Here is a 14,563-nt window from a genome sequence, read left to right on the forward strand (position 1 = left end):
CCTGGTTAGACAACGTCGTTATTTTTAAATGATAATATTTTACATAGATCAGTGCAATACTGTTTACCCATTTACATTATAGTCATCTTGTTTAATATGCTTTTTACTTTTCTTGCCACTCTCTTCCTCACAAATAGCTGAAGATAGGTAGGAGCAAAGAGTTTGAGGATCAAAGTAAAGATAAACAGAAGGATAACAGGAAAAGAAACAGGTAAAGTCAGAACCCAAAGGCAAGAAAACCAGGTGAAATCCAAATAGGTGCCTTTATTCACTGTTTTCAACGCAAATAGTTGAAGTTGTGTCCATTGTTTTTTATCTAGAGACAACAACAGGACTCCTTGACAGTACCAGAATAACTGGATTTCCAAAACAGAAAAACACTTTATTTGCAACGCCACCATCATAACGAATTGGGGAGTTCAGAGAATGAATACATTCAGAGCTTGCAACATAATACTGTGAAGTAGTAGTTGTTCAAGGACATTTGTGCCCGCCTTTGGAGTTCTTCAAGTTGGCGTAGCAGTCGCAGTCCCCCGGAGGATAACCGTATGTTCCAGAGGGAACACAGTCACATTTACCGCAGCATATAAGGCAGAACTGAAGGCATCTGTTCGCCCATCCAGCCAACGCACACCGCCCATCACACAGCGTTGGGCAGTCTGTGGTATTACCAGCAGCACCTGCATTTCATGGACCCAGAGAACAAAATCTTCAAAATCTGTATATCCATTAAACAAAATCTTTACACTAACTAAAATTTAAGCAACAACCCAGCAAAAATAACAGAAAATCCTTATACCCATTCCAGAAAATCTTCACACCCACAAAACAAGAACCCAACTTTAACAACATACCTGTTTGCAGTAACTGGCGTTGCATTGTCCCCGAAGCATAAACCTGCTGCTGCACCTGCAAAATACAACTATTTTCTGTCAAAACTGATTGCTTAATGTTATTAATATAATGCAAATTCTTCATGAGACAAACTTGCCTGCACGAGTATCACACAAAAAACAAACAGAGCAAGCGTTTTCTGTACTGCTGCCATTGCTAACATGGCTATCTACAAATCCTGCTCTTCTTCCTTCAATGCTATCAGATAAATTTAGTCCAGGGGTAATTGCAGGGACCCCTGTTTTTATAGATAAAGAAACATACGCAAATGGCGGTGAATACCGCAGTCTGCACAGAATGAGCTGGATGGCACTCAATCTGTATATGATATTCATAAATGCGTTCAGAAAACGTGATCGATTAGGTGCAGTAAAGTAGCTGTAAGGCAGAGTTATTTTTGTTATTTTTTTGGCTTTGGTACAGGGATTGTCATTTCCCATGCGCGTGTGGGCCTTTCACTCTGGAGTCTGACTGTTTTCCATTACAGTGTGCCGTGTAGATATGAAAGCAAAACGCCTTTCACTCTGGAGTCTGACTGTTTTCCATTGCAGTGTGCCGTGTCGGTGTAGATATGAAAGCAAAACGCCTTTCACTCTGGAGTCTGACTGTTTTCCATTACAGTGTGCCGTGTAGATATGAAAGCAAAAGCTTTAGTTGACATTGATTGAAATGAAGGCTGTGTGCTTGACAGTCTGATAACGCGTACGACAAGCTGTCGCGCGCAGGGCAGAAATTGCAAATTGCAATATTAACGTCCGCTATCGAATAAAAAAATCAGATCAGGACGATGTGTTTTCCTAATGGCATTGTTTAACTATTTTATTTTTTTATGTCTTTTGTTAAACAATAATTTTCGGATTGTGAAATGTTGCGTTGGTTAAATCATTTTGTTAAATTGGTAATTTTTATTTTCAAAAAATTCTAGAACATTCATTAGGGAGAGTTCACAATTTAGTAATCTCAAATTTCAGACAAATTCCATCAAAAATATATTACCTAAAAGGCTCCAAAATTTAAAACAAGTAAACAAAGACCTCAGGATTTTTTTGGAAAAGGGATGTGGTTGTTGGTATAATATGTAGAAGTAAGACTCTTTTATATTTCTCATATAAATAATATTATGTTTGTTCTGCCATGAAAAAAAAAAAAAAGTCAGAGAACATAATAAGTTCTATGTTTACTATTGAATTTTAGCAAGTCAATAATTTAATGATAAATGTATGTAATCTCGTGCATTTATGATTCATAAATTACTATCTGCAATATTTTTGTGATTTGTGTTTTTATTGATAAGTATATATAATTTGGTGCATTTATGATCCATAAATTATTATCTGTCATTTTTTTTTATGATTAGTGTTTTTATTTTCGACAAATATATACAACTTTGTGCATTTATGACCCATAAACTACTTGTGATGTGTATATCTCCTGGTGCATTTATGACCCATAAATAAGTATATATAATTTGGTGCATTTATAATCCATAAATTATTATCTGCCATAATTTGGTGCATTTATGATCCATAAATTATTATCTGTCATTTTTATATAATTAGTGTTTTTGTTTTCGACAAATATATACAACTTCGTGCATTTATGACCCATAAACAACTTGCCATTTGTACTTTCATTTTCGACCAATATATATCGCCTGGTGCATTTATGACCCATAAACTACCACTGCCCAGGCCTGGAATTTGACGTTCCACAGAACGTTTTTCCCATTTTTAAACGTATTTGACGGCATTTTTTTTTTTCAAATGTATAAAATGACAGTTAAAAAAAATCTCAAACCGTAAATTTGACGTTCAGGTATCTAGGTTGCCCGTCATAAATTTTAGGGGGATGAGGGAGTATAGGCTCAGTCAACCTCACGGGCTCAGCCGTAGATTATTCCAGACCCGATCCAGACTATTGAATACTCGCAAAAGAAATGACGGCTTTGGTGTAAATGTTAATTTCTTTTGTAAAATTAAATAAAGATCGGTAATTCAATTTGAAGGGCTGAAGACAGAGATTTTTTTAGAGGGTGATACATATTTTTTTAATAGAGAAAGAACCACCAAAGCAGAGGACAATTTTGCTCTAATTTTTTTTGATTTGCAGACTCCTCCTCTGATTTTCGAAAACAGTAAAGGTGAGTTTTTTGTTATTTTTGTTGTTCTTATGGTTAGTTTTACTTTTGAATCTTTGCGAAGTCTGGGTATGAATTTAATTTTATAATTGGGCGAATTCTAGATTTAAATTTAATTTAAAGTTTCATAGGCTGGATTTTGTTTCATGTCTGCCTGTCGTGGCATTTAAGTAGGACCACTTGCATTTAAATTTAGATTTTCATTGAATTTTTGAGTATTTTTGATAATGCATTTGAATTGAATCATTTGTTGTTTTTTAGTTTTCAAATGATACAATACACAAACTTTTTACATTTAAATGTGTTTACATTGGTCACTTTCATGTCTTTAGAGATGTACAATGGCTCTGTTTAGCTTCATGTGGGAGTTATTTATGGAAGGAACTTGATTTCACTTGATTTCACCATTCGGATGATATGCATTGTCTTTGGTTTGAAGCTTGTGTTTTTGCATAAATTGATTTCGATTGTAGTCAATGATATTGACTCACCATCCTATTTGTGATATAAGGAGATTTTGACTCACCATCCTATTTGTGATATAAGGAGATTTAGAGTTGAACGTTATTTAATTACTATACTTTTCGGAGTTTTTCTATTGGTATGAATTCGTAGAAACAATTTTGATTAGTATTTTCTAATTTTATTACAAAATTTTAAAATATTTATTGTTTAAAATTTAATTTTAAACATATAAATTAATTTGTCTTTTTTTTTTAACTTAAATATTTAAATTATGCTAAGTTCATGGTCAAATTTATAATTTGATTTTTTACCTATAATTTCATTAAATTTGAACAGGAAACCATAAAAACTTAAAACAATGTTTCTAATTTTACATGGATTGTTGTATTGATGACAAGAAAAAAATTCTCATTATTGAGAGTGGTATGTATAGAGTAGCTTTTTTTTTTGTGAAATATATGGTTATAGTTTTTGTTTTTGTTTTTTTGGTTTTTCTTTTATACTGATGCGGTATTTAAGTTGAAATTTTTGTATAATTTTTTTGTAGTTAAGCATGTTTATATAATTTTTTATTATAATATTTCTTATTAAAATAATATTTTTCTTTATTTAAATTTTAAAGAGTGTTTTCTTGTTAAAACACTGTATATTACTTTATGAAAGTAGAGATATATCATATACTAACTAATGCTTATAGGGAGGAAACAAATCTCAATCTCTAAAGTAGTATGACTTTGTTATAAACTCACAACATTGGACTCCTTGTCTAAGGATGAGTGGATTTTATAAACACTTGTCTGGCCCTCTGCTCTCTCATAACAATACAATTCACAATTCAGAGTTGGTTTCATCTATCAGATTTTAGTCTTGTTGGAAAGGAGGGATTGGACTTTAGACACAACATACATTCCAACTTCCCAAGTCCAACAAATGCTTTAGTCCATAAACTTAGCATTCTCTTCTTTCTTTACTCCTGGCATATTGAAGTTCATTTCTACATTACCCCTAATTCTATGCAGGAGACTGAAAGAGGTATTACACTCATGGCCTCCAATATTGACACAGTCACAGACTCACATAGGACACAACTAGGCTCTATTGAATGAACTTCGAACAAGATTTTTTTTTATCCAATGGCATTTTCTGGAACATTGAATGTTCAACCTTGATAAGCAATGGCTCATGTAATAAGATGCTTTTGACTTTTGGAAAAAAATTAATTTGCTGAATCTTTCTGGTATATTTTCAATCTACTTTCATATCTGCACAATGTATGACAATTTTGGTCTTTCATATCAGAAAGAGTTTTCTTTGAAGCCGGCCTACCTCTGAAGCATGAAAATATATTCCTCAGAAGGTCTCAAATTGCAAAAGCTCACCACAATCCATGCGCATGTTCTTAGAAAAAAAATTGACTTAGCATTTCTTCGCACTATTGTTCATATCTTTAATAAAAGGCTCCTCAATTAGTTGTAAAAATTATCATAATTTTTCCCTTGTCGTCAAAATAAATAACCCCCATTGCCTAGAATCATGCTTATAAAAAATTAGCAATGTTAGTTCAAACCTTTCACAATGAGGATGATACTTCTATCCACTTCATCCTTGTAACAAACTATTTATTTGTCCCATGTTGTAGATGGAACTTAGCAAATTTGAGAGAGATCACATGCACAAAGTTTAATATGAAAACCATTAAAAGTATTAGTTTATGTATTGATGGTTGCATTAACAATATACATAATTATTGTTATTTTAAACACAAGTTATCATAGATTTTAGCTAAAAGATCAAAGGTGTCATGATTGGGCTTAGCCAAGGAATCATTTGTGATGGGCAACGGTTCTTCGACAACTAGTTACTTCCATTTAGTATTTTTCCCTTGATGTCATTTTTCCACGTCTAATATCCTTAGAGAGTTGCATAACACCATCTCATCCAATGATGGTTGAGGATCCTTATCATCCTAACTATGTGACCTTCTTTAGTGCCTTTCACATATTAAAATTTAAGTATATAATCAAAATTATTAACCCAAAAAGTTGAAAAGCCTTATAAACCCTTAAAAGTGTGATTGTATGCTATTTTGAAGCACATATGCTAACTTAGGGAAAAAAAGACACCTTCAGAGAGATTGGTGAAAGTTGAGATGCAAGAGTAAGACACCTTCAGAGAGATTGGTGAAAGTTGAGATGCAAGAGTAGTTGAAAGAGAGTTTCCCTATAAGAGGAAGTTGACACTCACAACTTTGCATAGAACGTATAATGAAAGGCATGAAAAATATAAAAACGTCATTAAATTTTCATTTGACGGGCAAAGGAGATTTGAAATTCCAGGCCTGCCACTGCCCTTTCTTTGCTATTTGTGCTTTCGTTTTCATGTGCATGCTAGGTGACGTGAATACTAGTCAAAGCAGGAGTCTGAGGAGGCCATTTTTCGGCGGTCTTTCGCCGGTTTTTTTCTATATATTTTGCCAAATATTTTATTTTTATGTGCACGCTAGTTATACGGATCAAAGTAGCAGTCTACATTTTGGGCATAGCTTTTGGTGGATTTTATTAATAAAATCTTGAAAAAAAATAGTTTTAGGTTTTGAAGTTTGCACGAATTGATTTTTTTTTAGTGGTTTAAAAGGATTTTGTTCAAAATCTCATTGATTTTGTTTCATATCTCATTTGTATGTGCACATCAGGTTTATGGATAAAATTACTAAAATAATAATTAAAGTAGAGTATGTGTTTTTAGGGGAGTTTGGGATAGATTTTGTTAATTAGAAATTGGAAAATAATGATTTTAAATGGTGAAGCATAATTTAAATATTGGTGTTTGGGGGATTTTTTGAATAGATATTTTATAAGTTTTGTTTTAAATTTTATTTTGATGTGCATTTAGGTGTATAGATAAAACTATTATAATAATTGATTTTTTTAAGAAGTTTTTGATATATATTTTCATAGATTTTGTTAAAATAATTTTTGTGTGCATAAATAAAGTAGGACTCAATAAACATCAATAGATTTGTATTTCGATAAAAGTGAGAATAATAAATAAAGTAGGACTCAATGTTTTAGACAAAGTTTTGGGTAAGTTTTGTTAATTAGAAATGTGAAAAATAATAGTTTTAGATAATGAAGTTTGCGCAATTTAAATACTCAAGAAGTTTTCCATAACCTTAAATTTATTTTTTTCCTGGATCCCAGTGCTCGCATGTATAATGTCATGCGCTCCCAGGGAAACCAACAACACTCCCCACTTGGCAATAGCCAACCTCTAGTGGATTCAATGCTCAATAAATTTAGCAGTGATCAAGGCATGTCATGGCACACCTATCCCTCTGCCTCACCTGTCACCCCTAAGTGTATATCTCTTGGCAACATGAGCTCGTTGCGCCTCATTCCCTTGGTTGTTTTACTCAGAGCCTAGTCTCTCGAGCTAGCTTATCTTCCTTATGTCACCTCTGCTTCTTCTGAGCCCCACTCCACTCCCTCTACCTCCCGTAGCTTTGCTATGAATCGTGATAGAGGTTGTGGGTGTCACAAGAGCAGGGGTCAGAGAAGAAGGCATCCCCCTACCTCCTTTGATGAAAACCTTGTTGTTGCTCTGTTCGATTATGGTATTCCCCCCATATGAGGCGTCAAGTGCCTGAATTTGAGGAAGTTAAGACGAGTCGTGGGCAGCCCACGCTCTCGGCTCTCTGCAACCTCCTAGCTCGCCAACTCAAGGAATGGGAGAAGGAGAAGTCGAGAGTCATTGGCTAGATTGCAGAGCTCTTAGTTTATCACAACGATGCCTCATCCTCCCTCAAAAGAATTTCCAGGGACCTGAGTATTGACTTTCCTCCAAATATGTCATCCCCCTCCTCTCTTGCCCCCTTGCCTTCATACTCTCCTCTTGTGGGCTCTTCCTCTGCCCCAATCATCTTAGCCCCTGCTCGTCGTCCCCCTCCCACTTGCAAAGATACTAAGCATACCATGCCTCCTCCCGCTTTGAATGCTCCCCCCTCCTCCCCTCCTCATTTCAGTCCCTGTGGTTGCTATATTTTCGAGGATATTAGTAAATTAGATATTTTATTGCATATGAATTTGTTTCAGTGCCTTTGGTTGCTATATTACTAGATATATGCAATAAATAAAAATTAGCTAGACAAAGGCTTAAGTGTGAGTGCAAAAGATTCCTAAAACTTATTTTTATTTTATATTTTTAAGTTATGATTAAAATTGTGAAGACAAAAGAGAAAATCTTATTTATTATAGTGTTGACTTAAATTTTATTTTTTTATATAACATCATAGTTTAAAATTGAATTGTGAAAATATATAATATAAATAAGGTTTATTGAGGAAAATGATTGAACCAAGTCCATTCAATAATAAAAATCAGTAAGGGAATTTTTTTTTTATATTGCATCATGATTTAACACTGAATTGCAAATATATAATATAAGTAAGGTTTATTGAGGAAAATGATTGAACCAAGTCCATTCAATACTAAAAATCAGCAAGGTAAAAATAAGAATAAAATGAGCAGGGGAAAATCAGTGTAATATGCAGCGTTGTTGCTTTTTTTTAAATAGGCCAATTTCAATGGTTAGTAAAAGCCCCAAACGTAATGACCACTGATTTTTTTTAAGAAAATATTAGTTATGGAAAAATCCATAAATTAATTAATTTATGAGGACACTTGGTGATTAGAGAATTTTTTTATTTTTTATATTTTTAAACAATTTTTTTATTCTGAAAAAATGATTTTAAACCACATACTCCGACATTTTTTCTCCTTCCTCCATTCCGGTTCTTTTCTCTCCTCAGCGCTATGGCTATGATGAGCAGCTCCAATCACCGATTTCTTTGGACAGACCTTGTGGCTCCTTGCATCATCGTCAACTTCCTTCGCAATTGGGTGGTTCCCCATCTCCGTCATCTTCAATCACCGATTTCTTTGGAAGTTTTGTCTAATATATTAATTTTTATGTGCATTTTGGGCGTATAGATAAAACTATCATAATAATTGACTTTTTAGAAGTTTTTGGACATATATTTTCATAGATTTTGTCAAAATATTTTTTGTGTGCATAAACAAAGTAGGACTCAATAAACATCAATAGATTTTTATTTCGATAAAAGTGTTAGAATAATAAACAAAGTAGGAGTCAATGTTTTAGACAAAGTTTTGGGTAAGTTTTGTTAATTAGAAATGTGAAAAATAATAGTTTAGATAATGAAGTTTGCACAATCTAAATATTCAAGAAGTTTTCCATAACATTAAATTTATTTTTTCCCTGGATCTCAATGCTCGAATGTATAATGTCATGCGCTCTCAGGCAAACCAACAACACTCCCCACTTGGCAGTAGCCAACCTCTAGTGGATTCAGTGCTCAATAAATTTAGCAGTGATCGAGGCATGTCATCGCACACCTATCCCTCTGCCTCACCTGTCACCCCTAAGCGTATATCTCTTGGAAACATGAGCTCATTGCGCCTCATTCCCTTGGTTGTTTTACTCAGAGCCTAGTCTCCTAGGCTAGCTTATCTTCCTTATGTCACCTCTACTTCTTTTGAGCCGCACTCCACTCCCTTTGCCTCCCACAGCTCTGCTATGAATCGTGACAGAGGTTGTGGGTGTCGCACGAGCAAGGGCCGGAGAAGAGGGCATCCCCCTACCTCCTTTGATGACAACATTTTGTTTCTCTGTTAGATTATGGTATTCCCCCCATATGAGGCGTCAAGTGCCTGAATCTAAGGAAGCTAAGACGAGTCGTGGTCAGCCCACACTCTCTGCTCTCTGTGACCTCCTGGCTCGCCAACTCAAGGAACGAGAGAAGGAGAAGTCGAGAGCCATTGGCTAGATTGCAGAGCTCTCAGTTTATCACAACCATGCCTCATCCTCCCTCAAAAGGCTTTCCAGGGACCTGAGTATCGACTTTCCTCCAAATGTGTCATCCCCCTCCTCTCTTGCCCCTTTGCCTTCATACTCTCCTCATGTGGGCTCTTCCTCTCCCCTAATCATCATAACCCCTGCTCGTCGTCCCCCTCCCACTTGCAGAGATGCTAAGCATACCATGCCACCTCCCGCTATGAATGCTCCCCCCTCCTCCCCTCCTCTTTTCAGTCCCTTTGGTTGCTATATTTTCGAGGATATTAGTAAATTAGATATTTTATTGCATATGAATTCGTCTCAGTGCCTTTGGTTGCTATATATATATTTTTTTTTTATAGAAACGGTTATGGAGTGTTTATATTAATCTTGGCCTGAATGCCGAAAATCTGATTACATTATGAGTTTCTTTGCCATGATGTATCTCACTGCTAAGGATGAGAATGCAGCTGAAACTTGCAGATTTCTTCCTTGGAAAGGCACCCAAAGAGTCGATTTCAGAGATTTTCCCCCACTTGAAGATACAAACAAATTTGTTTAATAGCAGACAGTAGAACATGGCAGCAATCAATTTATGGAATGGGTTCCCATGATTCTTCTTCCTCTTTCAACTTGACCCCGGCAGAGAGTAGGGCAGCTTTATTGGCTTCGATGTCCGCCTTTTTATTGTGGGTTCTCAACACATGGTAGTACTTCAAGTTCTGAAAATTGTTTTCCAAACCTTTGATCCTAGTAATCAGCCTTGCTAGGTTGAGGTCCAAAACTGGAGTATTGGAAACCATTACGTTTATAATGACCTGGGAATCGCCTATAACAATTGCTTCATTTATGTCCAGATCTTTGAGGATCTTGAGTCCTTGGAAGAGGGCCAAGGCCTCAGCTTGAATGCTGGTAGAATATCCAAGTCCCCAAGCATAGGAGAGAATTTTTTCCCCAATTTGATTTAGAACAACACCTCCTGCACCAGCTTTGCCCGGATTTCCCTTTGCTGCTCCATCAAAAAAGAGGAAGTGCCTTGCTTGCGATTTAAGCCAATCTTGAAAGTCATTCTCAGGTTTCCTTATTTGCCATTCTTTAATAGTATTTGCTTTTCTGGCTACTGGATGAAATTGAAGTTCTAGAGTTGATCCCCATGCAATGTCCTATTGGCTGAGATTGGAGTCGTCTTTTATGTCAGTCAAGCACTCCTTTATGTGGCATTTAATCTTGGCTTCTAAGACTTTTCAGCTCTGCTTTGTATTTCTAAGAATTCTTCTGTTACATTCTAACCATATCTGCCAACAGATAATCTTTGGGAGGACAACCCATGCTGATTTAATAATCAGGTTTTTAGGGGGTGAACCTGGATATCTGTTTGCCCATTTAGAGAAAAGTTCAGAAGTGGAGCAAGGAAGAGTGAAATTAGGATCCAAATCTTGGATAAAGAAATACCAGATCTACCTGGAGAAGCTGCATTCTAGAATTAGATGAACTGTTGTCTTTGCGTTTTCATTGCACAGTGAGCAGATGGAGGGGCCGTGGAATCCTTTCGTTTGCAAGTTGTCATAAGTTAAGATTTTGCCATGACAGAAAAGCCAGGCAAAGAAATCCACCTTGGGCCATGAAGACAGTCGCCAGACACCTTGCCAAGGAGCTGGATCAGGGGGAACATATGGCTTATCGTTCAGTTTAGCGTACCCCAACAAGACTGCGTATCCTCTGGCTTTCGGCCCCCAACCTTTCACATCTCTTTTCCTCGAGTGCGTGGGCGCCAATTCGTGCAGGGAGTCGAGCAGCGTGGTCCATTCGAAGTTCAGGTTATCCGGCACCTTTATACGTTTCCAACCTGCCCATACCAAGTCGTTCCAGCATGAGATATCCCACAGCGTTCGCAATCCCTCTCTGTCCATCCAGCAGCGCAGCGAGCTAATGGAGACTCTGTCTTCTATTGGTTCCTTATTCATGATTCTGTCCGTCCAGATGTTGATTTTTTTCCCGTTGCCTGGGATCCAGTAAGAGTGAGCGATGATGAGAGGGGCAGCTCTGGCATATATTTTGAGGAATGACAAGTTTGGCAAATGGATCACGTTTTCTAAACATCTGGATCTTGGTCCTCTGAAATATTTTTTCCAGAGCGCCTTTTGGGCCTAGCCAGGATTGGGCGCAATGATCCTCCAAATGATTTTTGCAGCCATTGCCACATTCTGTTGACAAAGATTTTTAAAATTTAGACCACCCTCCCACAGTGGCTTGGAGATGGTTTCCCAACTGATAAGGGGGATCTTTTTTTCATTATGTTTTCCTCCCTTCCAGAAGAACCTCCTTATGTACTCCTCCATTTTTTTTAGAATGGATGCCGGAGCGAGAAGCCCAGCGAATTGAAATAGAGGCAAGCTGGTAAGCACTGATTTAATTAAGACTGTTTTGCCAGCAGTATTCAGCCAGGAGTATCCCCAAGCTTGAATCTTAGCCTTGAATTTTTCCAGCTGAGGGAGCCATTCTTTGCTTGGAGGTCTCTTGTGAGATACAGGGAGGCCCAGATATTTAAAAGAAGACCAAGAGGTGGAAGCTGCAAAGCCCAAACATCTAGAGATGGCAGATAGCAGTCTGGGCGTAATATTCCAGCTGAAAATGTGGCATTTGCTCTTATTAACAACGCTGCCTGAGGCCTCACTGAAATCATCCAGAACCGCTTTGAATTTTGTGGCAGAGGAGATAGAGGCAGGACCCAAAAGCAAAGTGTCATCCGCAAACAAGGCATGATTAATATTTTTGATCCCTCTTGCAATACATAGTCCATTAATTTCTTGGTCTTGCATCTTTTTGTCTAGCAGGAAGCTTAGAACTAAGGCTTGGATGACAAAGAGCAGAGAGGATAGAGGACACCCCTGCCTAAGTCCTCTCGAAGCTTTAAAGAAGTCTGTGGCTCTTCCATTAACAAGAGGAGCAATCCATGGCTTCGAGATGCATGCCCGGATCGATTTAAGGAAGTTTGCTCCAAAACCAAACTTGCTCATAACATTTAAAAGAAAGTTATGATTTACTCGATCAAAAGCATTTGCTAAATCAAGTTTAATCACCATACCTTGCTCTTTTCGGAGGAGACTTGAATGAATTGCCTCTTGTACCAGGATGAAGTTGTCCATGATCTGCCTTCCTTGGATGAAGCCTCCTTGATTCTCTGGAATTATTTTGGGAAGAATGAACTTCAGTCTATTTGCAATTACTTTGGTGATTAATTTGTACCCTGTGTTGCATAGGGAAATCGGCCGGAATCTGCTGAAGTTATTGGCACCTTTTTCCTTGGGTATGAGGGCTAAAAATGCAGAATTAGTACTGCCTCCTATTTTCTGTGTATTTTGAGATTTTTGAACCATTTTGAGGAGGTCCTTTTCAACAATCGGCCAGCAAGCTTGAAGGAATCTAGCAGAGAAACCGTCCGGCCCAGGGGCCTTATCCGGGTCCATATCGAAAAGAGCCTTTTCCACTTCATCTTTAGTGACTTTGGCCTCAAGAGATTCATTAATTCGCTGAGTAATTACAAAGGGTATATTATCTAACAGATTTGGATAATGGCTTGGATCCTTGTCTTCGCTATACAAGTTTTGGAAATGAGCAAAAGCTGCTTTCTTTATGTGATCAAAATCCTTATGGATATCACTCTCTTCTTTAAGCTCTAAGATGGTATTGAAGCATTTCCTTGCCTGGGCTTGTTTGTGGAAAAAAGCAGTGTTCCTATCCCCTGCTTTAAGCCAGAGGTTACGGGATTTTAATCTCCAATACTCTTCTTCAGCTAAGCAGGCTTTGTGGTAGCGTTGTTACAACTAGGCTTCTTGATCTAATAAGTCCTTTGTGAGCATAGCGTTCTCCATACCATTTTGATGGGAAACAAGAGCAGCTTTAATGGTTTTCCTTTCTGTAACCGGATTGGACAGCGTTTTGGCCCATCTTTTTAGAGCTCCTTTCACCATTCTGAGCTTTTGCTCCCAAATATAGAATGGTGATCCTTTAACTGGCTGATTCCAACATTCCTTGACAGTTTGCATGAAGTCTGGCTCCTTTACCCAGAGAGGCTGAATCTAAATGGAATAGGGCCCAGATTAAGGTGAGCTAGGAGTTCTAGCTTTATGGGCTTATGATCAGAGATGCTGCTAGCAAGAATATGCATTCTAGGCTCTAAACCTAGCAACAAATAGCAACTTTGAATAATAAATCTATCTGGCCTGGCAGCAATGTGTCCAGGTCCCACTCTTTTATTAGACCAAGAGTACTTACCGGAAGAAGGTTTGATGTCCAGCAAGTCCCAGTCTTGCACTATGTCTTCCACCCATTCCCTAGCCGAGTCTTTAACTACGCTGCCTCCCCTTTTTTCTGAAGGGTGAAGAGTGAGGTTGAGGTCGCCAGCAATTATTATATTTTCTAGGTTTGTCAAATCTGCTTGGTTTCTTATAGAGTCCCAACAGTGTTTTTTTCCCCAACATTGACTGGAGAGTAAACATTGAATAGACAAAACGTTTCCTTAGTGTCCAAGATCTGCATTTTCAACAACAACCAATGAGTATTCCTAGCCTCAAATAGGATTGTAAATTTATTGGCGTTCCAAAGAGTGCCTATCCCTCCTGAGGCACCCCGGGCAGAGATTGCTCTTTCTTCACTTTTATTCCAAAGTTTCTTACTTGCTTGAAGGAAGATTGTGTCTTCCAACTTTATCTCCTAGACGAGAAGTAAGTCTGGGGTTTCTGTCCTGATTAGGCTTCTGATGGCTTCTTCTTTAGCTTTGCTCCCCGTACCTCTGCAGTTCCAGGAGATGACCTTCATTATTTATGCTTCTGGTGGGCTCCCTTGGAGCCTTGGGGCAGGTTTTTCAGTATCTTAGGCTTTGAGGCTAGCATTTTTTCCAAAGTTGGTTGGCTGCCCTGAAGTTTCTCTTTGTAGGTCTCCTGCTCCCTTTTTTCCCTGTTAGTTTTCCGGCCTCTTGTTGATCTTCTTACCGAGGCATGGGACTCTCCTATTTCTCCTTCCTCTTCTGATTCTTCTATTTCCTGCTCTTCTTCCTCATCTTCTATAATAATACCTTTTAGGTCTTCAGCACTTGTTCCTTTGTGGGAGGCTGAGGGAGTACCTTTTTTTGTGGGAGTTGTTTTTTGAGCCTCGGTCTCCTGAGTAGCTTCTGCCTCCTTTTGAACCTCGCCCTCTTGTGTGTTCTCTGGTTGC

At 37.5% G+C, this 14,563-nt stretch overlaps 1 protein-coding gene across 1 annotated transcript; it reads right to left on the minus strand.

Moving 5' to 3' along the window:
• Positions 1-244: 244 nt before the first annotated feature.
• On the minus strand, positions 245-1,048 carry LOC149226182 (cypmaclein-like). Its single transcript, XM_089375231.1, has 3 exons — positions 992-1,048; positions 855-909; positions 245-680 (listed from the first exon to the last, which is right to left on the minus strand). The coding sequence occupies exons 1-3, from the start codon at positions 1,046-1,048 to the stop codon at positions 475-477; spliced, it is 318 nt and encodes a 105-aa protein (XP_089231357.1). The 3' UTR covers positions 245-474.
• Positions 1,049-14,563: the final 13,515 nt, after the last annotated feature.

This window comes from Pinus tabuliformis, chromosome J, assembly GCF_031772625.1.
Source record: "Pinus tabuliformis cultivar Carrire ecotype Pingquan chromosome J, CPIR1, whole genome shotgun sequence".
NCBI classification, from domain to species: Eukaryota; Viridiplantae; Streptophyta; class Pinopsida; order Pinales; family Pinaceae; genus Pinus; species Pinus tabuliformis.